This window comes from Lutra lutra, chromosome 12 (assembly GCF_902655055.1).
Source record: "Lutra lutra chromosome 12, mLutLut1.2, whole genome shotgun sequence".
Classification (NCBI taxonomy): domain Eukaryota; kingdom Metazoa; phylum Chordata; class Mammalia; order Carnivora; family Mustelidae; genus Lutra; species Lutra lutra.
Genome location: NC_062289.1, coordinates 84,681,246 through 84,709,174, shown reverse-complemented (window position 1 = coordinate 84,709,174; position 27,929 = coordinate 84,681,246). Strand labels below are relative to the sequence as shown.

Below are 27,929 nucleotides of genomic sequence, written 5' to 3'. Positions count from 1 at the left end.
CCCGCGCGCCGGGAGCCGGGGGTCGCCGGCCGCCCCCCCCAAACCCCCGGGGAGCGGGGGGTCGCGGGCGCCTCGCTGGGCGGGCGGGGGAGGCCCGCGGCGCTGGCCGGCGGCGCCCGGAGGCCGCACTGCTGGCGGCCGCGGCGGCGCTGCTCCCCCTGCTCGGTGCAGCTGGCGCCCGGCGCTTGCGCACTGGGCCCCGGGCGCGCGGCGGCTCCGGCTTTGTGTGTATGTGTGTGAGTGTGTGTGAGTGTGTGAGAGAGTGTGTGTGTGAGTGTGTGAGTGAGTGAGCGGGCGGGCGGGCGCGAGTGTGGCCGCCGCGGAGCGCGAGCAGGACCCGGCGGGCGCGCTCCCCCAGCCTCTCTCTCCCCGCCAGAACCATGTCGGGCAGGTCGGTTCGAGCCGAGACCAGGAGCCGCGCCAAAGATGATATCAAGAGGGTCATGGCGGCTATCGAGAAAGTGCGCAAATGGTAAGCGGAGGCGCCTGCTCGCTCGCTCGCCCGCCCGCCTGGCGCCGCGGCCGCCCCAGACCCCCGGAGCACATACAAAAAGCCGGCGGGCGCCGCGCCGCGGGCCGGCCGCGGGCCCGGGAGTTGGAGCGGCGGGCGGCGCGCGAGCCGGGTCACCTGCGCGAGGCGGGGGCCGCGGCCGCTGCCCAGGTGCGCTCGCGCCTGTCGCCCACCTGGCGCGGTGGCGGCGGCGGCGACGGCGGCAGCCTGGAGGCGGCGGGGCGCCCCGGGGCCGGGCGGCGGAGCGGCGGGCCGGCCCCGCCGCGGCGCTCGGCTCCCGGGAGGGGGGCTCGGGGCCGGCCCCAGAAGCCATTTCGTTTTGTGCAAGTCACATGAAAGCGGCTTCCCGCGCGCCGGGGCCGCGATGCCGGCGGCGGAGGGGAGAGCGCGAGCTCCATTGTGCAGGCACCGAGCGGGCCGCCGCCGTCTCCGTCTCCTCCCCGCGCGCCCCGGGCGGCGCTGCGCCGGCCCCCGCGCCCCTGCCCGCGCCGGGCCTCCCTCCCGCCTCCCTCCCCGGCTGGCTGGCTGGCTGGCTCGCTCGCTCGCTCCCCGCCTCCCAGGCCCGGCGCCCTCGAGTCTGCGGAGTTTGCAGAGCGCGAGCCGTTTAAATTTAGCGCTTTGGGCTGCCTGGAGCGAGGGCTCTCGGCGAGGAAGAAAGATGGGGGCGAGCGCGAGGAGGAAGCGCCGGGGCGGCCGCGGGCCCGGGGCGCCCGGCACCCCCGCCCAGCCGGTCCTGCCCCGCCGGCGCCCGCGCGCGGGGGTCGGCGAGCGAATCTTTTTGGCCAGAAACCGGTCCGCGGCCGAGTCTGCCTTTCCCAAAGCAGCAGCTCGTGTTTGTTTTGCCGAGAGAGCCGTTGTTTTTGTTCTCTGCGCGGGGGAGAGGAGATTCGGGGCCAGCCGTGCGTGTTCTTCGAGCTCACGCTGGAGTCTGTCCGGCGTGGCCTTGTTGTAATTAATAGGACTGAACGCGTTCGCCGCCTCGTCGGGGTCTGGCTCGAATCGGCCAGCGGGCCAGGCCCCAGGCGCGAGCACATCGCCAGGTTGGGGCAGACTTGTTGAAAACTCCCGGCACCTTGATTTCAACTTTATTATTATTATTTTTTTTTTTTTCCCACGGCTTCACCAGGGTCAGGGAGGGAGAGGAGCAGCCGCGACGATCTGGAGTGTCAGCCCCAGCGGGCTCGTCCTGACCCTTTTATTTAAAGACTAAAAAAAAACGGGGCAGGCCCCTGGTGGGGTATGTTTGTGTTTAGGGGAGCTATTTCTTGAGTAACGCCTTGGTCTCTAAAAACCGCTGGGGGTAAGCCTGCAGCCTAGCCGTGTCACAAGTTAGCTGTCCTTTCTGAGTCAAACCCAACAAAAAAGGCAAGAGGAAAATCAATAAAGTCCACGTGCTTCCCGGCCTCCTATGGAAAGGGCTGTCTGCGGATGGCCGGATGCCCGGCCAAGGGCTGGGTTTGGCTCCAGTGGGACAAAGAATTTTCAGAACCGTGAGAAGGAGAGGCCTTCCAAAGTTGCGATCCGAGTTTTCGGGGCTGTGGGAGCTCCGGGGGGCTGTCCAACTGGAGCCATTTAAAAATGGCAGAAACAGCTGCTGGGCCAAAACACACACAGGGAAACAAGCCCGCAGCCCTCTCTCCGGTGGGATTCCCAGAGGGACGGCTGGGGTTGTCCCCTGCCTTAGTGTGGGGGCAAAGAAAGAACCAGTGTCTGGGCCCGAGACCCTTCTGTCAAAGCCTGGAGGTGAGAAACCGGCCAGGGGCAAGCTGCCTTTCTCTGTTCTGAGAGGCGTGGTGGGGCCTTCTGCTCCGGGTTCCCAGCAGGACGGAGGCTGTGGCACCCTGACAGCTGCCTCTCTGAGGCCAGTCTGCCAGCTGCTTTGCAGGGAGGCCAGATGGAGCTATGGGTTCTCTACCCTGGCAGTGGCAGAACAGGCAGCCTGGAGGCCCCCTCTGGCCTGGCCCAGGTTGGGGGAAGGGTTTTCCTCCCTCCCTGTGTTTTAGGAAACAGGTCATGATAAAGACCTCAGGCTTCAGGATCTCAGGGCTGGGCTTCCAGTTCACTTCCTTGCTGTGACCTTGGGCAAACTGCTGAACTTCGTTCACCACGGCACCCGTGGGTCTGGGGCTGGCTGCTTTCTCCCTCCTAGAACAAAACCACCTCCCCCAAAGCACCTGTTCCTGCAAACAGGAGCAGTCACTAAGGGTGTCCTTATTGTAAGGTGGGTGCCATAAAGTGTGTGTTTTGCTGGTTTTTTTTTCCCTGCTCCCCCTTTTTAAAAAAGATTGTATTTATATATTTGACAGAGATCACAAGTAGGCAGAGAGGCAGGCAGAGAGATGGGGAAGCAGGCTCCCCACTAAGCAGAGAGCCTGACACAGGGCTCGATCCCAGGACCCTGAGATCATGACCTGAGCCGAAGGCAGAAGCTTAACCCTCTGAGCCACCCAGGCACCCCATTTTCCTGCCCCTTTTAAGCAAAAAAGACTTTGCCTCATTTTCAGGGTTTCCCCAGCTCCCAGAAGCCAGATCTCACTTTCACTGTACTTTTAGAATAGGCCTTCCAGTCAGTCCTTGAGGCTTTGGGTTGTTTATTAACTGTGTGGCCACCAACCATGCATTTCACTAGTGGCGGGGGCATCAGGTTGCCAGATTTAGCTAATAAAATTACAGGACACCCAGTTAAATTTGAATTTCAGATAAACAGTGAAATAACTTTTTAAAAAATAAGTTATATATATGTATAAATTTTAGTATAAGTATGTCCCATGCAATATTTGGGACATACTTACACTAAACTGTGACAGATCTGAAATTCAAATTTAATTCAGCATCTTGTATTTTATCCAGAGGACAGAGGTGTCTGGCATACCATTTATCCTGTGGGTCTAGGGTAGTATTTCTTCTCAGCCCTGGGGACCCCTAAAAATCTCCCCTCTGGCAACCCTTCCCTTCCCTCGTCCCCAGAAAAAGCCGGCAGTCAGCCGTGACCACCCCATCCCTAGCTGCCAGCCGTTTTTCCTCCCTTGTCTGCTGTCCCAGCAAGGCAGGCTGGTAGGCTGTGAGGCAGCCACAAGATGGCTGGAAGAACAACAAAATGGTGGGCCCGTTTTTGGGAAACTGGGCCAGGGTTAGGGGCCCAGTGTGGGTGGAGAAGAGCAGGGGAGGAGGGTCATTGGGTGGGAGACAAAGGATTGAGCCACAAAGTAGGCTTAGGCCTGGGACCCCTGGGCCCTCGGTCTGAAGGGTCCCTCGGTGACTTCCTGAAGGAGAGAGGCCTGCTCCCTGGAGACTTCCCACCCGTTCTAGAGGGAGGAGGAAGTTGGACCGTGTTTAGGGCCTCACCCCTTTACGTTTGGGGGTATGCTCTCGCCAGACATAGGGCAGGTCAAGTGAGCCTGGGCCTAATTAAGACGACCCCAGCCATAGACAAGGCCTCCTCAGGTGTCACAGTCTAGCCCTGGGAAGTGAATACAGAGTGAGGGTTTCATAGTGTCTCTGAGGGAGTCAGTGGGCCCCCTTGGACGGTGACCCTCAGATGGTCTCCTTGGCTAGCCCTTGAACCTGGAACCAGGAAAACATTAGAAATTGACCATGGCCTGGAAAATCTGTGATGGGTGTTTACGGTTTATATGGGAGCCTATGCTGGGGGCGGGGGGGGGGGGGGCTGTTGGGGCTTTATTGGTACAGCTAGGACCCCCATTTGCCCTTTGTCCAGGAGCCCAGGTCTGGAGGGGAAGAGAGCGGTACCTGAGCCTGAGCCTGGTTGGTTACTGGGGGTGGGGGCGGAGAGGTAGGGCAGGAGCCCTTAACGGTGTGCCCTCAGGCCACTTTGGGGCACAGTGAGGGGTGTGGCCTGCTGGCTGTGGTGAATCTGGGCCCGGTGCCTCCAGTGACCCGGTGAGTGCTGGGGGCTCTGAGAGAGCCCCGACTCCTCACACATGTGGGCCCCTCATGGCCACGGCACTGCCTTTGTGAGAGTCGTTAAGAATCTGGGTTTTTATGTGGGGTCTTCGTTTTTTCTTCTTAAAGTTTGGCAATTGATTCAAATGTTTAAAAAAACTAATATGCAGACCAGACAAAACATACCTGTGGGCCCCTTGTTTGCCATCCCAGCTGTAAAGTAGTAAGTACCGCTGAATCCCGTCATTGAGAGCCAGGGCAGCGTGTGTTCTGGGATGATGGGTTTGGGGAACTAGCAGGAACTCTGCCATTTCCCTGAGCCCTTGTGTGTGTTGTTTGCCAGGGAGCTGCCAGCTTGAGGAGACACCCAGAGCCCACTGGTCATGTCTATGAATCCCTTCTTGTCCTCCCTGGTGCTTGCTCTGACTTATTGCCTGTGTCCCAGGGCCTTGTCTCCCTGCATGGCTGCTGGGCAGAGGTGGGGTTCTCAAGTGCCTTTCCCTATGTCCTAGAGCCCCTCAGTGTCCGGTAGAAATGCAAATGAAGAAAGGTTTCTAATCCTTGGGGTGAACCGGGGGGACTCAGGGTGAGGGGTCACCAACTGGGTCAAAGGGAGGTGCGAGAACCCGGCTGCCGTCCGCCCATGGGTTGCAGACCATCAGCCACTCGGGGAAGCACGTGCAGCTTGAGGCTTCATCTTGACGCACCTGCTGGCAGCAGAGCCCAGATCTGGCACACTTTCTGCCTTGAGACTTGTCCTGTGTTTTGCAAGTCAATTACTTTTGTTTTTGTTTTTGTTTTTAACACAACCCAAACCTCAGATTTGCTGACCTGCTGGGGCCCTAGCCCGTGGAAGCCCAGTTGAGGGTTTGTGAGTAGTGAGTGCCTTTGGCTATTTACGTAGGATGCTAGCAATTTGTGTTTCTTTGTCCAGCTTCTGAAACTGATGTGCTCTGTGGAATGATTTCTTAGTTTTTCATAGGGGACAGAGTAGCAGAGAGTGGGCTCTAGGTCAGGGCCCATGTCTAGTCCTCATTCTGCCTTGGACTAGCTGTGTGACCATGAACTAGTTACATAACCTCTCTGGACCTCTTGTTTCCCACCCATAAAGTGGTGTGACAGTGGGCTTATTGGGCAGTCTTTGGGCAAGAGGGCTTTATTGTAAATAAGGCACTTAGCAGATGTTGGCCTTCAGCACACAATGGCTATTATGGTTGTTGCTTTGTCACCAAGGTTGTTCCTTGGAACACTCCTGTCCCTTTGGGGTGCCTTCTGATTATTCAGAATGAAGGTGGGGAAGGACACGGGTACGGGTTGTCCATCCTGCCTCCAAGATGTGGGAGATGGGTGGGTGGTGACTTAGATAGATACGTGCCTTCACTTAATTCTTTCTGGACTAAAAGGGGGCAGGGGTGGGAGTAGGAGAAGCTGCTCCTTAAGCAATGTGGTGTGGAGACTTTGAATAGGGGCCCTGGGGAGGATGGCTTCATCTTCTTTGCCTCGGTTTCCTTATCTGTCAAATGGGGAGGGTGACTGTTCCTGCCACACAAGGTTATGGAAAGATTAGAGCAAGTGTATATGGGAGCTTAGCACATAGAAGACCAGAGAAATAGTCCTAAAATAAGTAAAAGCTAGACTGTAGCTTCCTCTGGTCCGGAATGTGTAGGATCTGAACAAGCACAGTTTGGGGCATGGAGGTTTCTGTGGGTTGGGTTAGCTGGTTTCAAGTTTGCTTGGGTGCCCCGAACCCCCTGTTGGAAAGGGGTGCCAGGTGGCTGTAATGTGTCCCACCAGCCCGTGAAAGCCACCCACCCCTGGAGGGAAGGTGGTCAGGTGCCTGGCAGCTCACAGAGGTGCTCTTGTGACATGTAAATCTCGGTTCTGGAGGAATCCTTGTCACTAAACTTGTTGGGGGCTTCTGGCGGCTCTATCACCTGTCCTAGGTGTGCATCTGGCCCCGACATCCCGCTGTGGGTCCCTTGAATCAAGCAGCCGCAAGAGATTCTTTGTGATCTCCCATTTCTGAGATGGCAGAGCCTGGTGCCTGGAACTGAGACCCTAGAGCCCAAATTGCTTGGTTTGAAGGCCCAGCCTTCCTTCCGGGTGATTCCTCTGGGCCTCGATATTGTCAGGTGCACAGCCTCGGGCTCTCATTCCCAGTGTTAGGGGCAGGAAGGGACATGACCTGACTTGTCGACTGCAGGGGTCCAGGACCAACGTTTGGAGGCTGTGGCAGGAATCTAGGGAATGATGGTGGCTTGAAGCACAGTAGTGAGGAGGAGAGGGTGTTAATTATTATCCTTAATGAAAACCAGTCACCCCGTTTCCTTCTCCTGGCTTGTGATTTTTCTCCTTACCCATAAACTTTATTCTAGTAGCGGGGATCCCTGGATGCGGTCCCCCAGGAGCTTAGGCTGGGGTAGGGGTAGGGTCAGGGCCAGTGTGCAGATATAGGTATTAGGAGGGAAGACCCAGAAACACATGCCTGTCTTAGAGTTGGGATATGGGGTCTCAGAGCATCCTTCTGAGTGGCTGCTGTCCATAGTCTGGGCTGTGCATCCCTGTTGAGGCCTGGGGACCGCCCTTGGGGCCAAGGCCACTGGACATCCAGGTTTGCCCTTGCCCACCCCCCCTTGCCGGCTGCTCCAAATGGCGTTTGCCTCGGAGAACACGGGGTGGTTACTCATGCTGTTTTCTCCTGCCTTCCTTCCTCTGACCTCAGAGGCCTTGCAGGGAGGACAGGGTGAGCCCCTGGGTGCCCTTGGTGAAGACCCCTCCCACCCTCAGCCCCGAGAAGGAAATGCCCTGCTGGCCTAAAGCCCTCTCTGCTGCCCCAGGGGCTGTGGTGGTCTGGTCCACTGGCTCCATGGAGTTGGCAGTGGGGTGAGGCACCAAAGCTGGAGGGCCCCGGGGCCCAGTTCCCTTGATTCAGAGGAACCCTCTTTGATGGCAGCCCCTCTGTCCCCCCCAGTCTCGCCAGGCACATCCTTTAAGGAATGGGGAGGCTTTTCCCACATGCTCTCTCCTGTCATCCTCATGGTGGCCCAAAGACTGATGACCCTCTGTGGTCTAACAGATGGGGAGACTGAGGTGTGGGTTGATGAGTGACGTCCCAGCAGCCCCACTACTAGATCTGGTGTGATCCGGAGCGCCTTCCCTCAACCCCAAGCTGAGCAGCCCCCATGTTGTAGCTGTTCCGAGGCAGTATGGCCCGTGTGCCCTGCGAGGGGTACACAGGATTCTGCCCCAGAAACACCCTGATAACGAGCTCTTTCTCATCTACAGGGAGAAGAAGTGGGTGACTGTGGGGGACACATCCCTGCGAATCTACAAGTGGGTCCCTGTGACAGAGCCAAAGGTGGATGATGTGAGTATGTGGGCCAAACGCCTGGGGTGGGGCCAGCCATCCGTGCTCCCTGTAGCACAGGTGGAAGGTGCTGTCCACCGCTGCTCTGGGGCCAACACGTCCTGGGAAGCAGAAGGACCCAGCTGACCTGGGTTCTCCGCCCCACTCATAGTCCAGCCCCAGAGTTTGGCCCTCAGGGAGCTGGGACATGTACCCTGCAAGTCGTCTCTTCTGGGTGGAGAGCCCTAGAGCTTGCCAGTGGGGACATGCCTTAGTGCCCAGCCGTCCCCTCCCTGGGGCCCTGGGGCCCTGGACACTGCTGTTTGAGTGTGGCAGACACACAGACGAGCAGACCCTCCCCCATCCCTGTTGCGCCCCTGCTCCCGAGCCCCTGCCTGTCTGTCGGGTTGACTCTCTATCCCCTCTGTACAAGTGAGGGCACAGGCTCAGAGAGATGAGCCACTTCCCCAGAATCACACAGCAAGTTTCGGGTCCGTTTGACTCCAGAGTGCACGCTCCCTTTGCTGGTAGAGAGCCTTCCCGTGGTTGGAGCTGCTGGAGACCCCAGAGTGAGAGGGTTTGGTGCTCAGGAACACAGCCCCTGCTGGGACCCTGGGGTGGGGGGAACGGGGGCCACGACCACTAGAGGGAGCTTCAGCAGCCGGGCCTGCTCTCCTGCGGGGACGCGGCCACTGCTGCCCCACATCGTAGGTAGTGTTTCAGCTTCAGGGTTCCTGGGCCATTTTACCCCCAAATACCCCAGGTCAGCTCCTCTTATTTCCAGTCAGCATCCAGAGTGGGCCCGCCTGCAGACCTTGGCAGAGGCTGTCCTGCCCAGAGTGCCTTCCCTGTTCGTGCAAGCCATCCTCTCCCCCAGGAAGATGGCTCACGCTGAGCTGCTTGGACGGACGGTTCCATCTGCTCCTGGGGGGTTGTCGTCATGATCGGGGGGTTTCCGGGGAGCCATAAGGGCGAGGCCAAGCTTCCCCACCACCACCTTCCGTGACCCATCTCGGGTCTCCAGGCAGGGCCGAGGCTCCGTTCTTGACCCTGTGATCACAAGCTCAGTGCTGGGCTGAGGATGTCTGTGTTTGTCCTCCTTTCTGGTTCCGGCCTGGGCTCCTGCAGCCACCAGGGCTGCGTTCCTCGAGGCCCCGAGACCTAGCCTGTCGCTCTGGCTGGAGCTGGTCACCCCAGACGGGAGAGCAGAGTGCAGCCAGCTCCTCGAAGACAACTCTCGGCTCTGGCCCCGTCTGCGCCTTGCATATCATTAGGTGTTGTATAAACGACGGTTGCGTTTGAGAAGACATGGTCCCTGCTCTCAAGGAATTTATAATCTCGTTGGAAAGATAATTATAGAATAGCATGAAGCAGACATCAGGAAAGTGCCAAAATGGATTGCGATCAAGGAGAAAGTGTAATATGTGGGCTGCTGGGAAGGTCAGGGCAGCTGCAGGCTGGGCAAAGAGGTAGAAGACAGGCGTCTCCCCCATTAACCTGTGACATCAGACAGGTGACCCCAACTTGCTGGGCCCTAGTTCCCTCTTCTACACCTTGGAGCAGCATCAGCCAGTTCCTGGGGTTTCTGCAATGGTGTGAAGGCAGCACATCAAATGTGGAGAACTTAACCCAGGGCTGCGGAGCCCACGGAGCTTGGAAAAATGCTAATTTGCCATTGTCTCTGAGCCTCCATGATGTACAATATGGTGTTTCCCCCACCCCCTTTCCCTCTAGGGCTATGGGCCCCACCCCTGGCTGAGCATCCAATCCCCTGGGAACAGAGGAGAAATGCAGGTCCCTGGACCCCACCCCAGACATCCGAGTTGGAATCTGGTGGCTGTGGCCAGGAATCCAAATTGTGGGGTGGGGGTAGCTTCTCATTTTTCTAAACACCCAATTACAACATGGTTGCACCATTTTTTTCCCCCTTCATAACTCTTGCAAGTTCTTTTCTTTCCTTTTTTTTTTTTAAAGATTTTATTTATTTATTTATTTGAGAGAGGGAGAGAAAGAGAGCTAGAGAGCGCAAGCCGGTGGGAGGGGCAGAGCTAGAGGGAGAAGCAGGCTCCCCTCTGAGCAGGGAGCCTGGGATGCGGGGCTCCATCCCAGGACCCTGAGACCCATGACCCGAGCTGAAGGCAGATGCTTAACCACTGAACCACCCAGGCGCCCCAGTTTTTTTCTTTTAAATAGGGAAAGCAATTTACAAAATTCAAACGTTGTTTTAAAAACATTTTTTTTCCACTGAAGACAACACACATGCCACAAAATTCACTCTTTTAAAGTATACACGTTGGTGTCAGTATATTCACTGTCCTCTAGCCATCACTGCTGTAATTCCAGAACATTTTTACTGCCCCAAAAAGAAAACCTCATACCTGCTAGCAGTCACTGCCCCACCAGCGCCACACTCCTGGAATCTACCCATTGACTCTCCAGCTCCAGAGGTGTACGTCCTCTTCAAATGCTACTTTTTTCAGATACAAAAATATATGTACCTATGTATGTACATCTTCTTGTAAATCTGCTTCCCGTCCTGTGTGCGCCCCCACACCTCGCAGCTCCTTTCCCTGGAGATGACCAGCATTTGTTCATCCTTCCAGAGAGCGCCCGCAAACACACATGTGGACAGATACTCAAGTGTCCTTTCCTTTCCGTGAATAGTGGCCTTCCCTTCCCGTGTTCCACACCTTCTTTCTGTACATCCTTGAAATAACTGAGATGTTCTAATATGCTGATGTTTCTGTAGATCATTCCATATTGGTACACGAACTACTGTCTTATTCTCAGTAATTACTGCATTACGTTACGTGGCAAGGATGTGCTGTAATTTAACGAGTGTTAGCAGTGGACATAGGTCATTTCCAACACGATTCTGTTCCATTTATAAAAACAAAACAAAAAACCAAATTGAACCATACACAAAAGCATCCTCTTCGCCATCCCTCCTCCTTGGATTTCCCTCCTCGACTGGCTTTCCAGTGTGGTGCTAGGAGTGCTGCAGCTGACTGGTCTTTGAGAAAGCAGCCATGGGGCCTGGTAGGTAGTGGGAGTGTGTGACCTGTGTCTTCTCTGTCCCTCACCTGGCATCACTGTACCTGTTTGCATGCCTGCTGGTGCTGCTCCCCCACCCACGGCAGGTTTATGCCCAGCCCCAGAATCCTCCCTTCTGCAGGTGAGGCCCCTAATGGGACACATTCAAATGCAGGCCAAGGAGAGCCCTCGGGAGACTTGCAGGCTCCAAGGTGAACCAGCTGAATAAAATATTCCTGTCACCCCCGGGGGCTCGCTCACACATGCACACACAAGGTGGTCACTCAGTTTCTGCTCCGTTTTCTCCTCCAGAAGAACAAGAACAAGAAAAAGGGCAAAGATGAGAAGTGTGGCTCCGAGGTGACCACGCCGGAGAATAGCTCCTCCCCAGGAATGATGGACATGCACGGTGAGCTCTCCTGCCAGGCCCTGGGCTGTGGCACAGCACGCGGTTTTTGTTCTCACTAGCAGGTTTGTTCACATTCCAGGCAAGGGTAGGAGGGCTGGGCAGCACTGGGAGGCCTTGGTGCCCAGGGGAAGGCTCAGCGGAGGAGAAGCTGTTCCCAGCACAGCAAGCCAAGAAACGTAAACCAAGCCAGAGACATAAAACCAGACCTTAAGGAGCCCAGTGACGCAGCCCTCCGAGCCCAGGGACACAACCCTCATGGGGGTGACCTATCAGCCCTTTGTGCGCTCAGGAACATTTTGTGGGTCTACGATGTTTTTCCCTCCTAGGCCTGACCTGCCGTAAAAATGATGCTGTTTTCCATTTCCTATTTCGCTTTGGCTGCTAGGAAACTCCAGACTGAATTTCCACATCCCGTTAATCACTGTGGAACCCAGGGATCTGACTTCCACAATGACATCCTACCTTCCTTTGCTGTTTTATTTCAAAAGTCCTAACCAGTCTCCCACTGATGGAATCCAGGCTGGAGGCCTGCCATAGCCAGTCTGTGGTTTTGACATGGCTCACACTGAGTTCCCGTTTTACCTTGCTAACGGAGAGGACAGGCACACATCGTAAGGGCACTGGCTTCATGATAGGTATACAAACTCCATACACCCATGTAACCGGCCCAGGTCCAGATGGAAATGTGCCTGGCCATCCCCCAGTTATCTCCCCACTGCCCCACAAGGAAGACTGCTCCCCGACTTCTGACCTGAGAGAGTCAAACATGAAATTTCTGTAACATTGAGTTTCCGATATTTATAAATGAGGATATCTGCATTTCTGCCGTGCCTTGAGAAATCATACCTAGAAACTCGGGGAGTGTGTTCCCCTCCAGGCAGCTTTAGCTGTTCCTACAGGAAGCTGTGATCACTCCAGGCTGAGCTGGGAGCCCAACACGGGGCTCGATCCCAGGAGCCCAGGACCATGACCCGAGCTGAAGGCAGAAACCCAACCAACTGAGCCACGCAGGCGCCCCCTTCCCATTTCTTGATCCCAGTTTCAACGTCTTTTTCCTTTTGACCACCCAGGCCTTCTGTACAGCACAGTGGTATTAGATAAAGAAGTACATCAAAAAGGAGTCTTGGTTTGATCGTGTTTCTGCCCCTCCGGTTCCAGGGTTGTCTTGCTCTGGGGAGGGAGTGCCAGGGAACTTTCCCATTTGCCCATACGGACCCGTCTGGAAAATAGTCACAGTCTTGCCTATTGCTGGACCGGCCTCAGAAAGCACGGAGGGGTCTTGCTGATAGCTCACGTGTCAGGAAAGCCCCTGGCTGACCATACAGTCACATTTGAAACATGGAACACAATTGAACCAGGTGTTGGAGCTGGGATTCAATCTGCCCCCACCCCCCGCCCCCGCAGTGCTTAGATCCTCACTCCCTAGGGATCGAGAAGATCCCTGCCTGGCTCACAGGGGAGGGCCTTTTAGAGCAGAGGAGGAGATCCCACCTGGGTTCACATCTGGCTCCCTAGGCCACCCCCCACTCCGGCTGTGTGATCCTGGGTTAGTTCCTTAACATGTAACCGTCAGCTCTGGTTTCACTCTGCCCAGCGGGAATGGCAGTGCCCACTTCATAAGGTCCCTGTGCGTATTCCGTAAGAAAACCCCCTCGAAGCCCTTGGCATGTTAGTAGCTGACATTTAGGAGCTGTCACAATGCGCCAAGCATCTTGCTAAGCGCGTTTCATGCCTTACCTCATTTCATCCTAAAAACAAGCCCCATTGTGCAGATGAGGAAATGAGGGCTCAGGGAGGTGGCCGCCCCAGGTTAGGAAGCTCGCGGATGCCAGCGCTGGCCCTGAGGTCCTTTGGAGGCCGAATCCAAGTGTGTGGCCCCCAGCCCAAGACCCTCGCTCCTCTTCTCAGTATCCTTACATTTTATTTTAGCACATGTGTGCGACCAAGACCCTCATCCAGCCGCCGGGCACGGATGGCCAGGAGACTCAAGGAAAGATACGGGCCTGGACAGGATTATCGGGAAGGCTCCCAGTGGGGCAGAGGGCGTCTGTAGCCACCTTTTTCGAGTCTTGAGATTCTACTGACGTTGACTGAAATGCCAGGGTCATGTGGTTACCAGGTGACCAGGTTAGGCTCCAGCAACTTACTCGTTAAACATTAGTACTTGTTGCCATTTTGCCATTAATTAACATAACTCGGTGCTGGGACCTGTGGGTCAGGCCTCTGCCTTTTACACACATGCACACATAGTTTGGTATAGGAAGGAAGTTTAGATTTTCTTAAAAGGCAAATCAGGAGAGTGCACTTTTTTTTTTTTTTTTTTAAATTTATTTGACAGAGAGATCACAAGTAGGCAGAGACAGGCAGAGAGAGAGGGAAGCAGGCTCCCCGCTAAGCAGAGAGCCCAACACGAGGCTGGATCCCAGGACCCTGAGATCATGACGTGAGCCGAAGGCAGAGGCTTAACCCACTGAGCCACCCCGGCACCCCACTTTTTTTTTTTTTTTAAGTCCCAGGATTCACAAGAGGATCTTCCGTGTAACTAGTACACTTAGAACAAGGTGCGGTTCCCTGGCTGGGACCATGCAACTGCCTGACGCCTCCTTGGCAGATTGGATCTAGATTTGGGCAGAGCCGCTTGAGCAAGGGGTTCTGCTGCTCAGAGCCTCAGTGTCCCCCTCTGGAAACGAGGGAGGTGACAACACCCACCCGGCAGGCTGTCGGGAGGATGAAGCAGGTGACAGTGGCTGTTTTTGCCCAGGTGCCAGCAGGCAGTAGAGCCCAGGACATGTGGGCCTGCTGTTCCGTGTCTCCTCCTCGTTCTCTGTTTCACAAAAGTGGCCTTGGTCCCAGGTGTGCAGCGTGGCCCGGAAAAGCAGGGTGGTGATACTTCTGAAATCGCCACTTGGGTGTCTGCAACCTCACATGACTCTCTGTGCTGAAGACGGGGTCCAGCGCTGGGCACTGTGTGCCCCCTGGACCCCGAGCCCTGCCACCAGCTCAACCACGAAGGCGTGACTCCAATTACTTCTCTTTTTTTCTCTGTGTTGTGAAAAATCTCGTAACTGAGAGCAGTGGGAAGACTAGTGGGACGAACTTCATACGCCCTGGGTTTTCACTCACACGCCATGTTTGCCTCATCTTTTTTTTTAATGGGTTAAATTTTTTAATTGAAATGCAATTTATATAAAAAAACAGTACAGCTCTCGAGTGTTCGGTTCAGGGAATTCTGACAGTTGTAGGCAGCCTGGACGGAACGGTTTTAAAGTAAGTTTCCCTGCGTTGTGTTTTAAGTCCCCAGCTAAACCCTTCGGCACGCGTCACTAATAAATGACATTTCTATACACCCGCCGTGCTGTTTTCACTCCTACTAAAAGTAACTGTTATTCCCTTGTATCTTCTAAATCCCAGACCATATTCAGATTCCCTGGTTGTTCCAAAATGTCCCTTATAAGCTGGCACATTCAAAATAGAACAGAAATAATTTTCACATGTCCTTAATTTAGCTGTTAATTCTCTTAAATTTCTTCATAATAATATTCCCTGCTTCTCTCTCCCTTCTGCCCTCCCTGCCCCCTCTTTTCTTTAATGGTTCTGACTTGAAGAGCCTGGGCCGACTGTCCTGTGGAATAGTATCCTACTTTTTTCACATGTTCTCTCCCCCTTTTATTTTGTATCAAGTGGAAGGTGGTCTAGACGCTCGATCAGAGCAGTGGGGTGTTCTTGGCAGTGCTATCTCATGGACAAATCTGGCTTCTTCACCCAGAATGAGGCCTCAGATGTCCCCTGAAGACTTGAAATGTGGGAGGCCACTGTGTGTCACTGCTGCCCCCCGACCCAGGGCTGAGCCAGTGGGGGGCATTCAGGCAGGCTCCCAGAAGCTTTCTCCTTGCAGGACCTGTGGAATGGCCCCTGGTGGCTCATCTCCAAGGTCTAGAGGGCAGGAATGTGTCTCCTTCCCTGGGAGAGGGTCCCATGGGGCTGCTGGCGGAGAGGCTTGGGGAGGCTGGGCCCCCAACCCCCCTTCCTCAGCAGCTGTGGGATTTCAGCCTCTGGTTCTCTCCCCATCCCCCTCCCCGTGCAGATGATAACAGCAACCAGAGCTCCATAGCAGACGCCTCCCCGATCAAACAGGAGAACAGCAGTAACTCAAGCCCTGCTCCAGAGCCCAACTCAGCCGTGCCCAGCGAAGGCACTGACGCCAAGGCAGACGAGGCCCAGGCCGACGGGAAGGAGCTTCCTGGGACCGAAGGTACGTGCCTGCAGGGGCTGGGCCTCCGTGCGGTTGGTTGACAGGTATCTGTGAGGTCCTGCCACATGCTGACCCCCTAGAAGGTCACAGTAGAAGAAGGATAATGCCTAGACTAGCTCATCTTCTTATGGAGCAATTTAAAAATCCTACAGTCTAGTGTTGGGAAGATAAGTTCCATGGTAAACTATAGTAAGGAAGAGGAATGGAGAGACTTGGTGAATTATGGGGAGTGTTTCCATTTTAAATAGGGCGGCCAGGGAAGGCCTCACTGAGAAGGTGACATTAAAACAGATTAGGCTAAAATTAGGTAAGGGAGCAAACCCTATGGAAAAGGGGGAGAAAAACACTGGGGGGGAAGGGAATGGGCAGTGCAAAGGCCCTGAGGCAGGAGTGCTCTCAGTGGCTAGGGAAGGGCGGATGAGGGGTTCACAAAGTGAGATGAGGTCAGAAGAGGCCAGACCTTGAGTGTGGGTGGCTCTTACGTCACTAAACAGACCCTTCTGTGTCAAGGGAGGCAGGAACCATTGGGATTGACTGCCATGGTCTGGAGGACTGCTTTGGATGCTGTGATTGAGAACGCATAGTAGGGCTAAGGCTGGTGTGTCCGGGGTGGGAGCAGACAAGGTGGTAAGAAGCAGTCTGGTTGTGGAAGACATATATGCACCAGATCTGTATTGTGTTGGTTTGTTTTTGTCTATTTTGAGATCTCTGGATTCTTGAAAAAGAAAATTTTGAAACGTACAGAAAAATGAATAGGGTACTCTCCCATGTATGTCAGCTGAATTTGGTGTTTGTTTGTTTTGCTTTGTCTGTAAATATTTGTAGAGGGGGGGCATTTGAGGGTGACTATAGATCTTACAACATTTTGTCCCTGAACACGTCAGCACACGTCTCTTAGAAATAAGAATGTCTTCTTACATCATCACAAGTACCGTCATTACACCTGAGAAGACGGGCCCTTAGTTCTTGCTGATGTCGAGGTGTATTTTGAAGGTTCCGAGGCAGAGGATGTGTTGGCAGGTGGCACCTGGCCTGAGCGGGGACTAGAGGGTGACCCCCTAGCATCTGGGTGGCCTTGCCAGCATCTGTGAAGGGAGGAGGAGGAAGAGGCCCGTGGTGTGGGGGATGCCTGCACACAGCCAGGCTGAGCATGAGGTCGGGCTGCTGTGCCACTTACCCGGCGGGGACGACGTCTGGCCTGGAGTCCAGGCTTCCCTGTGCTTGGGGAGGGACTGGGACGGGTCTTCATGGGAGGAAGGCCTCTCTGTGCTGTGGCATCAGCTGGAACCCCAGGGGTCACAGACCAGATCCAGCACAGGGCGTGTGGCTGTGGCCACGGGCCTGGTGCAGTTTTTATTTTTAATTTGAACTGGATGTCAAAACTTTAAACAATTGCACTTAAAATAAGATTGATTTCCACCTTGTCTTGAGAAAATCAGAAGATCAGGCAATACCGGCTCTGCTTTTCCAGGGAGCGGCAACTGGTTGAAGCAGAGATGTGGCTTCTGGGGAGGGTGAGCGGCCGGACATCTGCTGACTGCCGCACTCCCTGCCGCTCCCTGTTGTCCATCTGACACTGAGGCCCGAGAGTCCTGGCCCTGTGTCACTCCGCGATCACTGTTGCTTTCCTTATTACTTATTTATTTATTTATATTTATATATTTTTTTAAATTTTTTATAAACATATAATATATTTTTATCCCCAGGGGTACAGGTCTGTGAATTGTCAGGTTTACACACTTCACAGCACTCACCATAGCACATACCCTCCCCAATGTCCATAACCCCATATTTATTTTTTTAAAGATTTTATTTATTAGTGAGAGAAAGCACAAGCAGGGGGAGCGGCAGGCAAGGGGAGAGGCAGAGGGAGCAGCAGGGTCCCCCTGAGCAGGTTGGAGGTTGTCTAGGCTGTCTCGATCCCAGGACCCGAGCAGAAGGCAGTCTCTTAACCGACCAAGCCCCTCAGGCGCTCCCTTATTACTCATTTAAAGGAAAAATTGCTTTGTTTTTTAAACATGTTTCTCTATCAAAAGTGGACAAGCAAAAGCCTGAGAGGTTGGGGGAATCTGTATTTCTCTGAGGAATAGACTATTCCTTCAGGTTTTTTTTTTCCCCCCTTACCTGGGTCTGAGGCTTGAGCAGCCCCGGTGACGCCTTCATGGCACTGCCTGGCCCTAAAGGGGGCTTTTGTGTTTGTGGGCAGTGCCATGAGAGACTGTAGGAGAAGGGGGAGGTGCTGGCTGACTTGGGCTTCAAGGCTGAGCAGGAATGGGAGGGGAATGAACAGTGCAGGCACAAGGGACCGGGGGCAGTGCCTGGGGACGTGTGGGTTACGGGGCGAGCCAGCCAGGTGTGCGGGTCTCAGGTGCTCAGTGGAGCACCCCCTTTCTGAGCCGGATGCGGAAAGCGGCTCATGTGCCAGGTAGGCCTGGGGGAGGGGCAGGCTAGAGTGCAGGTGACCCCACACATGGGGAACAACCCAGGTGTTAGGACAAGGACCGGACGGCCCCCAAGCCAGAGCCTCGGGTGTCCCCCGTCCCCACCCCCAGACACCCGCTGTCGAGTCTAGTGCGGCGGTCCTAGAGGTAGTCTGCGCGCCTAGAAGGATCTAGATGAGAGTATAACCTCCTTTTTTTAGAATACTTCCCTTAACAGTCACCATGGAGATTGCTTCGTTTTGGGACGTAAGGTTTGTCTCACTCTCTTTACCAGGTTCGTACTCTTCAGGGGCAGGAACGGGTCGTCATTTATTTAAACAGTCCCCACCCTGACGATCATTTCGGCTTTTTCCATCTTTTCTCCCCACACGTGACCCTGCAGTGAGTCTCGTCCATGCCTCTTTTTATCTGCGCTCAGGTGCGCTGGCGCTGCGGGTGGAGGGACCGTGTGCTTAGTCAGAGGTGAGGCGGTTGCAGGTGGGGTGTACCCCACTGTTTTCCTCCAGAGACGTGGCCGGCAGAGCTTCTCGGCCTCGGTGCGGCTGGGCCTTTGGGGCCGGAGGGTCTCGCCTGTGGGGCCATACTGTGTGTGGCGGGACGTAGCGAGGCCTCCCTGGCTTCTCCCCGCCAGTTGCTGGGAGCGAGCCCCACCCCCGCCCCGGGTGTGACACAGAAATATTTTTGGACGCTACCAAATGTGGCCCCGAGGTGCAGAATTGTCGTCCGTGGGGAGCCGCTGTAGGAGAAGGTTGGATGAGGGCCTTCTGGGTGAGCGTCCTCTCCTGTTCCCACAGGGGCCTCCAGTACCGTCCTGCTCTTGGGGCTCTGCGGGCAGTGGGTGGTGGAACCAGGGGGCTGGGACCAGGGACAGGACGAGCTGTCACATCTGGGCTGACGCTTGCTGGCCGTGTGGCCTTGGGCTGGTGGCGTCACCTCCTGCGAGCTTTCCTGTTTCCTTATTTATAAAATGAGGCAAACGAAAGTTGCCTCCTGCATCAGTCCCTGAAGGGAGCGGAGCAGGAAGGAAGCAGAAGCGTTCACCCAGGCCTGAGTCCGATGTGAGCTAGGGAGGTCACCACACCTGCCGGGCCAGCTGTGCACACATCCTGGCTCCTTCCCCGTCCTGCGTGCCTTCTCCCTCCTGGCTCCCGTGTCTCGGGGCTGCATCTCCTTCGCCCTAACAGCCAGTTAAAGCGCAACTGCAGAAATTGCTTCTTGGGTCGCTGTTTCCAGAACCATTTTGGTAACTATGACCCCCCCTCCGCCCCCGCTCTCCTCCCTGCCCCTCTCCACCACCAAAAGCTTTACCGGTCCATGCAGGAACCACACCAGGGTCCTCTTTTGGCGACCAGGTCACTGGGTCCGCACAGTTGTGCAGCATTGCTCGAGGGAGGGGGTGCCCGCCGCCGTTGGGGAGGCCCCACGGGAAAGGCGTGAAGGCCTCCCAGGTGGGGCTGTGCAGCCTGCGGGACAGGGTGGGTTAGTCACCAGCTGTTGACCTTGCTTTGAACTTGTTTACTGCTGAGTGAGTTCAGGGAATGACATAATGTCCTAACTCGCTGGACTAAATTTAGGCCCTAGGAAAATAATTTCCCCTGGGTGAGTTCCAGCACCAGCGCTAGGAGAATCAGGCCCCTGCACCGAGCCCTTGCGTGCTCCGTGAGCTTTAAGGCCAGTTCCCGCTGAGCTCTCGGCCGGGCCGGGGGTCAACATGACTCTGGGTGGTTGGCCATGATTTCCAAGCCTCCGTGTCCAGCCCGCAGAGCTCACTGTAGGGCCGAGAAGGGAGGCCAAAGGAGGGCAAAAACAATTCAGTTTGCTAAAGCAGACATCCATCACGAGCTAGAACGTGACATTAACGTGGATTTCGTCCTTTTTTAAAAAATTGAGATGGAATTCACCTCTGTTTGGTTCCAAAACATTTCCATCACCCCCAAAGGAAACTGTGCCCATAAACTGTCACTTCCCCCTTCCCCCAAACCCCGGCATCTGCCTGTCTGTTTTCTATCTGTATGGCTTTGCCTGTTCTGGGTGTTTCATAGAAGTGGGTGTATAGTATGTGGCCTTTTGCATCTGGCTTCTTTCGCTCGGGATCATGTTTTCGGGGTTCCTCTGCGTGATAGCAGGTGCCGCTCCCTCCTTCCTGTCTGTGACTCTGTAATACTGCACTGTGTGGACTATGCCCGTACCACATTTTGTTGTTTGACGCATTTGTTAATTTATATTTGGGAATAGTACTGGATAGGAATAGTACTGCCGTGAACACTGGTGTACAAATATTAGTGTGAGAACCTATTTCCCGTTCTTTTGGGTCTCTCCCTGACGGTGGAGGAGCTGGCTTGTACAGGGATTCTGTGTTTAACTTAACCTAATAGAGGCACCTGGCTGGACTGGTCAGTAGACCGTGTGACTCCAGATCTCGGGGTCGTGAGTTGGAACCCCACTCACAGGGTATAGAAATTCCTTAAGTACATAAATTTTTATAATTTTTTTTTAAGATTTTATTTAGTTATTTGACAGACAGAGATCACAAGTAGGCAGAGAGGCAGGCAGAGAGAGAGAGGAAGGGAAGCAGGCTCTCCGCTGAGCAGAGAGCCCGATGTGGGGCTCGATCCCAGGACCCTGAGATCATGACCTGAGCCGAAGGCAGAGGCTTAACCCACTGAGCCACCCAGGCGCCCCGAGTACATAAATTTTTAAAAAGGTAAAACAAAATATTAAAGAACTGCTGGGTTTATAGGGAGTGTGGTCCTATGTCCTAGGTACAGGTAGTCCCCCCTGGGGTTATTTTGTTCCTTGAGTACTTCCCCTGTCATTCCTTTTAAGTCCTCACCAAAACTCCACGGGGTGGCTATTGTCAACTTGTAGGCCTCCCAGAGGAAACAGGCTGTGGAGGAGTGACATGAAAGGAACTCAGGTCTATCTCTAAACCCTAGGTCCTCCCAGGTAGCAGGTTGTAGGCAGAGCCTAGCCCTGGAGAGGGCGGACCCCTGAGCCTCCCTGTGGCAGCAGGAACACCCAGCTCAGGCCCTGGCAGGGTGGTGGGTTTCTGAGTGCTGCCCGCAGGATATCAGGGCTGCTGTGGTTTGGGGAGTCAGAGTATGTGTTAAGAGCAGCTCACCTGGGATGGACATGCTGGGAGGTCAGCCTCCTTGGGAGAGGGAGCTCTTACACCTCCTTCCTGCCCTGCTCCCCAGCCCTCTGCTCCCCACTGGCTTCAGGCCATGGGGTGCGGCTGACTTGGTTCCCATCTCTCTGTATTGCTTGCTCGCTTTAAAACTTAAGCCTGGAGATAGATAGATAGATTTTTTTTTTCTTTTCTGCCTCAGGAACCCCAGAAAGTGAGGCATTCCTGAGTCTTCTAGGGCCCTTTGAAAAAAATCAGAGTGACGGGTGTTGTTGGGGCCTCGAGTGCAAACAGAGTGGGGCCCCGGGCAAGATGTCACTGCTCCCACTGTGAGCTCCGCGCTTAGTGCCCCAAATAAGCGTCAGATAGAAACACGGCTGCCTCCTCGCCCGCAGCCGCACAGCCTCATACGGACAGCTGTGGCCCGTGGCCTCCTTCTGCTGGAGGACCGTGCTGGGGAGGAGAGCAGGGAGACCGATGCATAAGAAATGGCCCGACTGACTGGCGAAACAGGATTCATAAATAAGTGATGGCTGGTTGGAAGCCGTGCAGCCATCTTGTCCACTCTTGTGTTTAGAGAATTTTTAAAAGACGTGAAAATGTTTTCCAAAATTCTCTGTGATCTCTATTTGGGGAGAGCAGAGAATTATATGCACGTGGGGGGGGGAACATCTGGAGAGATGAAAAGAAATCCTCTGAGATGCTAGGAAATAAATCCTCCGAAATGTTAGTGGGATGGTAGTTGTGGGTGGGGTGAGAGAATCAGTGATTCTAACTTTATTTGTTCCTGTGTTTTCTGTTTCCGTGCAATCGTCAGTCATGGCTCTGATGATCAGGAAAATACCCATGTTATTAAGAGAAATGTCTACAAAGGGGCACTTTACCTCTCTGGGCTCCCCAGGTGGAGGACGCGGGGCTCCGGGATGGAAAAGGGAGGAGTCAGCAGCCATGATGGTCGGGTGCGTTGTGCCCACCAGAGGGCGCCAGCTGCACGCGGCACAAAGCGTGGAGCGTCCCCTAAGCTGTCCTTCCTCTCAGGGCACATGGCAGGTGGTGGGTGTGCAGGCAAGGGTTGGGGGTCCCAGGGCTGCTTAAGACAACGCCCCGAGAGAGGCTTCCCAAGCGCCCCGGCTCGCTGCAGGCCCGGCAGACCGCCTGGCCACAAAACTCCCCAGTTCCAGGTATTTTTAGTAATGGGTCCATCTGGCTCCACATCTCACGTGTCTGAAAACAGCTTCTGTCATCTCGCTTCCCCTCAGATGCTTCTGACGAGCAGAATTCGCAGTCTTCAGTGGAAAACTCGGTGAACAGTTCAGAGAAAGTGGAGCGGCAGCCATCTGGAGACGCGGGCCTGGCTGCGGAGATGTCGGCAGCCTCTCAGGTACCTCGATCAAGGTCTCAGAGGGGCAGCCAGATCAGCCGGGAGCCCGTTGGGGTGTCGGGGGTACGTTGAAAGGTATTTTGTTATTTTGTTCCGTTGTTTTCCCCTTGGAAGACTGGCGTTCGCCTGCATTCGATGAGCGGGAGCCGTGAGTGTCCCGGGCCCCAACCCTCAGGGAGCAGGGTGTAGGAAGAGGAGGCGGCCTTTATCCCAGCCTCGGCTTTGTCACTTTGTCACAAACGTCTTGCCTGCTCCAGTGCCCCAGAGTCAACTCCCTTCAGCGCAGGGATGATACATCTTCAGAATCCTGAACACCAGATAACTCGTCCTTTGGAATTTTGCAACTGACCGCACCACCCCCTTGCTTGGACCCCATTCTGGGTCACCCCCTTCGTCAGCATCTGGTCTGAATCAGTGCAGGAGCATGTGGCCAGTAGCTAGGAAGAAACATCCTGAGTTCGAATCCCAGCTCCTTCACTTGGCATAACCGAGCCTCCCTGTCTGCAGCTGCCAGACTGGGACCCCAGAACTGCCTTGCGGCCAGGGCACATGGGATGAGAGAATGTGGCGAACACATTCGGTGTGGAGCTGGACACGGAATGCCTCAGGTGCCGTGTCTGTGGTTTTTCACCGTCTACCTTCTGTGCTCACCTAAGATGAGTGGGGACTCCGAGGCATTGAAACTTGAACTAATAAGAGTATAGTCCGGTCCCTCCTGAGAAAGTGACAGGAGGTGGCCGCAGAAAGACTGGAAGGGGCCAGGCTGCGGCAGGAGTTGGTCTGCGCTGTGCAGAGCCTTGAGTCAGGCCTCCCGCAGGGGGCCGTGCCTCCGGGACTCTAAGGTCTAACTCCCCCTTGGCTCTGCAGCCCCTTCCTCCTGCAGAGCCCTCCTCCAGAGGCCCAAAGACACGGAAGGAGCGTTGATGGAAGGTGTGTTTGCAGTGGTAGGAAGCAGGCCTCAACCTACGTCTGTTCAAAGGGGACTGCTTAAATTAACCGGGGATCATGGATCAAACAGGCCAGTATGCAGCTGTTATACAGAGTGTGGCTGACCCAGGTACAGACTGTCCAGAAAGAAATAACCTCCTGATGTGAAATGAGAAAAGCAAGACCTAGAACCTCGGGCACAGCTGGAGCCCATTAGATTAAAAATCAGAGCCTCCTGTACAGTGTATAAAACCAGGACGTCTGCTGGGGTCTCCTGGCCTCCTGAACTCGAAGGAAGAAACATTAGCTTGAACCTTTGATCCGTGCCCTGGTAGCATCCAGTACCCCCCGCCCCGCCCCAGATATCTGAAAGGTACAGGGATCTCTCATTCTCACAAGTCCCCCCCTCCACTCCCATTTCCGGGGGACCCAGACCTGAAACCGAGCCTCTTCCACTGTTCTCAGGGCACATGGACACAGATACTCATCCACAGAGCTCCTAGGTTCGTGAGCAAGGTGGAAGATACCGTACAGCTGCGCAAGCAACTTGACACTGACATTTGGCCATTTCTGTGTTTAAAAAAAAAAAAAAAAGCTACCCCAGCCTCCCGAGAGGAGCAGAACTCCGGCTCTTCTCCCCTGTTGGACTGTCCTAAGCTCATACGCCCCTCTTGCTCCCTTTTCCCTTTCTTGTCTACTCCCACGCTCACCCATCCCAGTGCTCTGCGGAACCAGAGAACCTTCTCACCAGCAGGACCCAGCGTCCTCTGAAGGCGCAGTACCCGCTTTTTCCCGTTGCGTCTGTATTGGGCTTCTGTTGCTTTCGGAATGAGAACCAGGGAGAACACAGAAGCAGTTCTTTTGGCCTCCTTGTGATGCCGGCTCTCGTGCCCTCGGGGTCTGTCACTAGAAACTCCCACACAGCCCACATCAGGCCCCGGGGGCTCCCTTAAACATATGTTGCGCACCCACTGGGGGGGCCGGGCGCTGTGTCAGAATCTAGGGACCCAGGGTAAGCCGGAGACGGGGTCCCTCCCCGCCTTCATGGGGCTCACCGTGGGGTGGGGTAGGAAGAGACACAGCCAGGTTTGGCAGCCATAGGCAGGTTACAAGGTCATAACACATGCTGCGGAAGAACCCACATGAGGCTGGAGGGAGGCCTGACGGTAGAGCATTCTTCGGGTTGGTGTAGGCAGAGAGACAGGCTAGGAGTGGGAATTTGAAGGTGGAGAAAAAGAGGGCCATGAGGGCAGGCTTTCTGGGCTGGGCCTGGAGACAGGAGCAAGCCTGAGGAACAAAAGGGAGGTCAGGGTGGCTGGGGCCTAGCAGACAAGGAAGAGAACAGGCAGGCAAGGCACTGAGGTAGGCACGGGCTGGGTGATGGGCCTTCTCAACCTGGTGAGGAGTTGGGATTTTGCTCTAGAGGCAGTGGGAAAGGATCCTCGGGTTTTATGTTCTGTGTATGATTGCTGTTTAGGGATTTCTCGAACTGTGTGGAAGGCTGGGTCAGGAGACCGCGGAGCAGGGTGCGGCTTTGTCTGGGCAGGTGGCGGTACAGGTGCAGATGGGGTGGGCACGGCTGCGGGCAGAGGGGAAGGGGGCAGGCCCAAGGGTATTTGGAGATGGAGTTGGTGGGACTCGCTGATAGGTGGGGTGTGGGAGCGGGAGGAGGAAACGAGGCCACTGGGGTGCTGTCAGCTTGATCCTGGGTGCGTGTGGGGTCAAGACAGACTTGGTGAGGGCCGGTCGGGGTGGGTAGTCATCAGCTGGTCTCGGGCGATGGGTCAGGCAGAGATGCCTGTGTGGAAAAGTCGGGGTGCCGGAGTGAGTGCGCGACCTTTCTGGGCCACGGGACTTCGGAATGTGGTCACAGCTAATGGGCTTTTCCGCAGAGTAACACGCGTGTGCATTCACCAAATGCTGAGTATTGGGGGAGCCACTGACCACGGGGCAAGGTCCGACTAAGCCTTCGAACTTGGAAAGGTCCACTCGGAACTCATGCACAGATAATTACTCTGGCAATTCATGACAGACTGGAAGGCTGATAATGGGGAGACCTGCCCAGGGCTGGTGTGGGGAAGGGGCCGGGGGCGCTTAGAGGCACATGCTTGGAAGAGGGAAGCCACCGTGGCGGGGACAGGCAGGCCCCAGGTGACACAGGGCTTGGTGAACAGGGGACGCAGGGTCAGAACTGTGAGTTCAAACCACAGAGGCTGGTGCTCCGTTTCCTCCCGGGTTGGCCTTCAGCCTCACGGCCGGCCTCGCCTGCCTTCCTGGCGTGGTAACCCGCATCCTGTCTTCTTCTCCCCCAAGGATTTGGAAGGAGTGCCCCCCTCGAAGAAGATGAAACTGGAGACCTCGCAACAGAACTCTGAAGAGATGTAGACCCTGCGTTCAGTCCTGCTGTCCATGCGCCACGGGGGAGACACCTGCAGGCTGAATCCCAGAACGGCTTCACCTGCGCGGTTCCTCTTGGGCGTGGACAGAACTACAAACTTTCCAAGTTTACCAAGTGCAAATCCAAGAAAACCCAGAACAGCGTAACTTCTCAGACACTGAAGAACTTTTCTGCTGTGAAGCAAAACACTCGGGTGTTGGAGGGACTGTCCTTGGGACGGCGGGGTCGACCGCTCAGGAGTATCTGCACACTGTCTCTGAAGCCAAGATTACATTTGTGTTGCTGCTGTATTGTTTTGTGTCCCTCCCCCCCACACACCCTCTCTATTTAACGATATAAGCTATTCGAGGGTCATACCGATCAGGGAATCGGTTCTCGTCCGGGCTTTTCACTGTTTGCCCGATTCCTTCCGCTTTCTTTTTTTGTGCCTTGTGCCCTTGAGGTGACCTCTGGCATGTTTTCCTGGTTGTTTTGCATCTCCCTTTGCAAAGTGCCCTCGGTTTTGTCCGGGCAGCCAGTGCCACCGTCCTCACACCTCCCTCCTCCCTGACCCGGGACTTCAGCTGGAGCGGAGCAGGCAGGGAGGAGGGGGCTGGAGGCCCCGCACGAGCAGGACCTCTTTGGCCGCCCGGTTTGCCGGTGTGGGGGTGTTGGGCGTGCCCTGGGCCCTGGGTCCTGGGTCCGAGGAGTCTCGGATGTCGGAGCGCTGTCCCCAAGGGCTGGCTTCGGGACGTTCTCTCTCACTTCCTCGGGGCATCTGAGGCCGGTGTTTCCAAGCCTACCGTGGCCCAGACGGACACACAGAACCCTTCGACCGCTCTGACACGTGCACCCTCTACCCCGACCACACCGCTTTCTCCCACACCTCAGAAAATGAAATGGCTTCTGTGGCTGACTGCAGGACTGTCTCCTTAGGACGCTAAAAGGGCCGAGGGGGCTGGGAGCCAACGGCAGGAAGAGCTGGTGCTGAACTTTCTCATAGGATGTTGCCTGGATTTCAAATCCGCAGGAACCTGCTACCCTCTGCCTCCCCAGCTTCACTTGGCAATGCTCCCCCCGCCCCAGGGGAGGCAAGACTGCGAAGTGTTCTGAGGCTCAGAGCCGGCAGTCAGATGGCCTCCTGCCCCCAGGATGCACAGACGGCCCCCACGGGGGAGCTGACCCTGACAATTGGGCCTCAAAGGCCAGAACAAGGCACCAGGGAGTGGAATGCTCTGCACGCCTCCAGAAGGGGGCGACCGAGGCCCCCTCCTCGCCTCCATCCTCTGCCTGTGCTGGGACACCTTCCTCTCACTAAAATGGAGATGGCCCCTTGGACAAACTGCCTGATTGTTTGGTTCTGAGGCCTGGTTTGCTCTTAATTCCTAGATGGACTCCTCGGACCTTAACCCTTTTCCTGAGCTTTCTTTACTGCACTGGAGTTCCAACTCCTTTTGAGTTGAGTGAGGGGGTGGGCGGGTCGGGGGGAGGGGGTTTGCTTTTGTTTTGTGGTTTGTTTTTTTTTGTTGTTTTGTTTTCGTTTTCGTTTTGCTGATTGGTGCATATCCAGGTACTACCTTCAAGACCTTTGACGTGGGGCTCTCTCTCCTGACCACCATGGAAAGTGTCTGCCAGTTCCTGAGGGTGGGCTCTCCCTTGTTTCTAAGGGAGCCAATCTGTTTCCTGCACTTCAAGAAGAATCAAAATGTTCCTGAATTTCAAATACCTCATGCAAAATGGTCTCCTGAAATAAGGGAAAAAAAAAAAAAACACACAAACTTTGAAAATCTTAATGTTGAAGTTCGCAATGCCGAAAGGTTTCTGTCTTAAAAAAAAAGAGAGAAAAATCCTTATCAGTTTTGCCCCTCAGGCAGTCAGCTCCGTGCAGAACCCCGTTCTGCGTTACCTCTCACATATCTCCAGGCGGCTTTACCTCCAGAGCCTCTAAAGCTAGAGTAACTTTTTTTTTTCTTTGCAGCGAAACTCCATTTTGACAAAAGATGAATTTGGATATTTATTTCCTTTCTTTTTGGGAAATGAGAGGTTAGAAGCAAAACAGCTGAAGGAGAATCACACGCATCCACAGACACCACACGGCGGCCAGCCCCCCCCCCGCCCCGTCCCTCTCCCCCCCGCCCCCCGCATGGGGGTCCCCTTCCGGTTGTGGTGGCCTCTCTGGACAGGCAAGGGGAGTCAACGCAGTTGAGGATGAGGACGACATC

At 55.2% G+C, this 27,929-nt stretch overlaps 1 protein-coding gene and 1 long non-coding RNA gene across 3 annotated transcripts; one reads left to right on the top strand and one right to left on the bottom strand.

Moving 5' to 3' along the window:
* Nucleotides 1-210: 210 nt before the first annotated feature.
* On the top strand, nt 211-27,481 carry BCL7A (BAF chromatin remodeling complex subunit BCL7A). Of its 2 annotated transcripts, none has more exons than XM_047697289.1 (6): nt 211-472; nt 7,700-7,781; nt 11,106-11,202; nt 15,287-15,454; nt 22,282-22,466; nt 25,644-27,481. In XM_047697289.1, the coding sequence occupies exons 1-6, from the start codon at nt 381-383 to the stop codon at nt 25,713-25,715; spliced, it is 696 nt and encodes a 231-aa protein (XP_047553245.1). In that variant the 5' UTR covers nt 211-380; the 3' UTR covers nt 25,716-27,481. The 2 variants fall into 2 exon arrangements, with proteins under 2 accessions (XP_047553245.1, XP_047553246.1); XM_047697290.1 differs by having other exon boundaries at nt 223-472; nt 22,282-22,403.
* Nucleotides 18,250-19,413, bottom strand: LOC125082094 (uncharacterized). The gene is made up of 2 exons (XR_007121885.1): nt 19,204-19,413; nt 18,250-19,072 (listed from the first exon to the last, which is right to left on the bottom strand). It is a non-coding gene; the product is annotated as an uncharacterized LOC125082094 (long non-coding RNA).
* Nucleotides 27,482-27,929: the final 448 nt, after the last annotated feature.

Excerpts from the sequence above, each read along its gene's own strand:
- BCL7A (XM_047697289.1), top strand. The coding sequence starts at position 381 with ATGTCGGGCAGGTCGGTTCGAGCCGAGACCAGGAGCCGCGCCAAAGAT. Across the intron at positions 473-7,699 it reads ATCGAGAAAGTGCGCAAATG|GGAGAAGAAGTGGGTGACTG; the intron begins GTAAGCGGAGGC and ends TCTCATCTACAG. Across the intron at positions 7,782-11,105 it reads CAGAGCCAAAGGTGGATGAT|AAGAACAAGAACAAGAAAAA; the intron begins GTGAGTATGTGG and ends TTTCTCCTCCAG.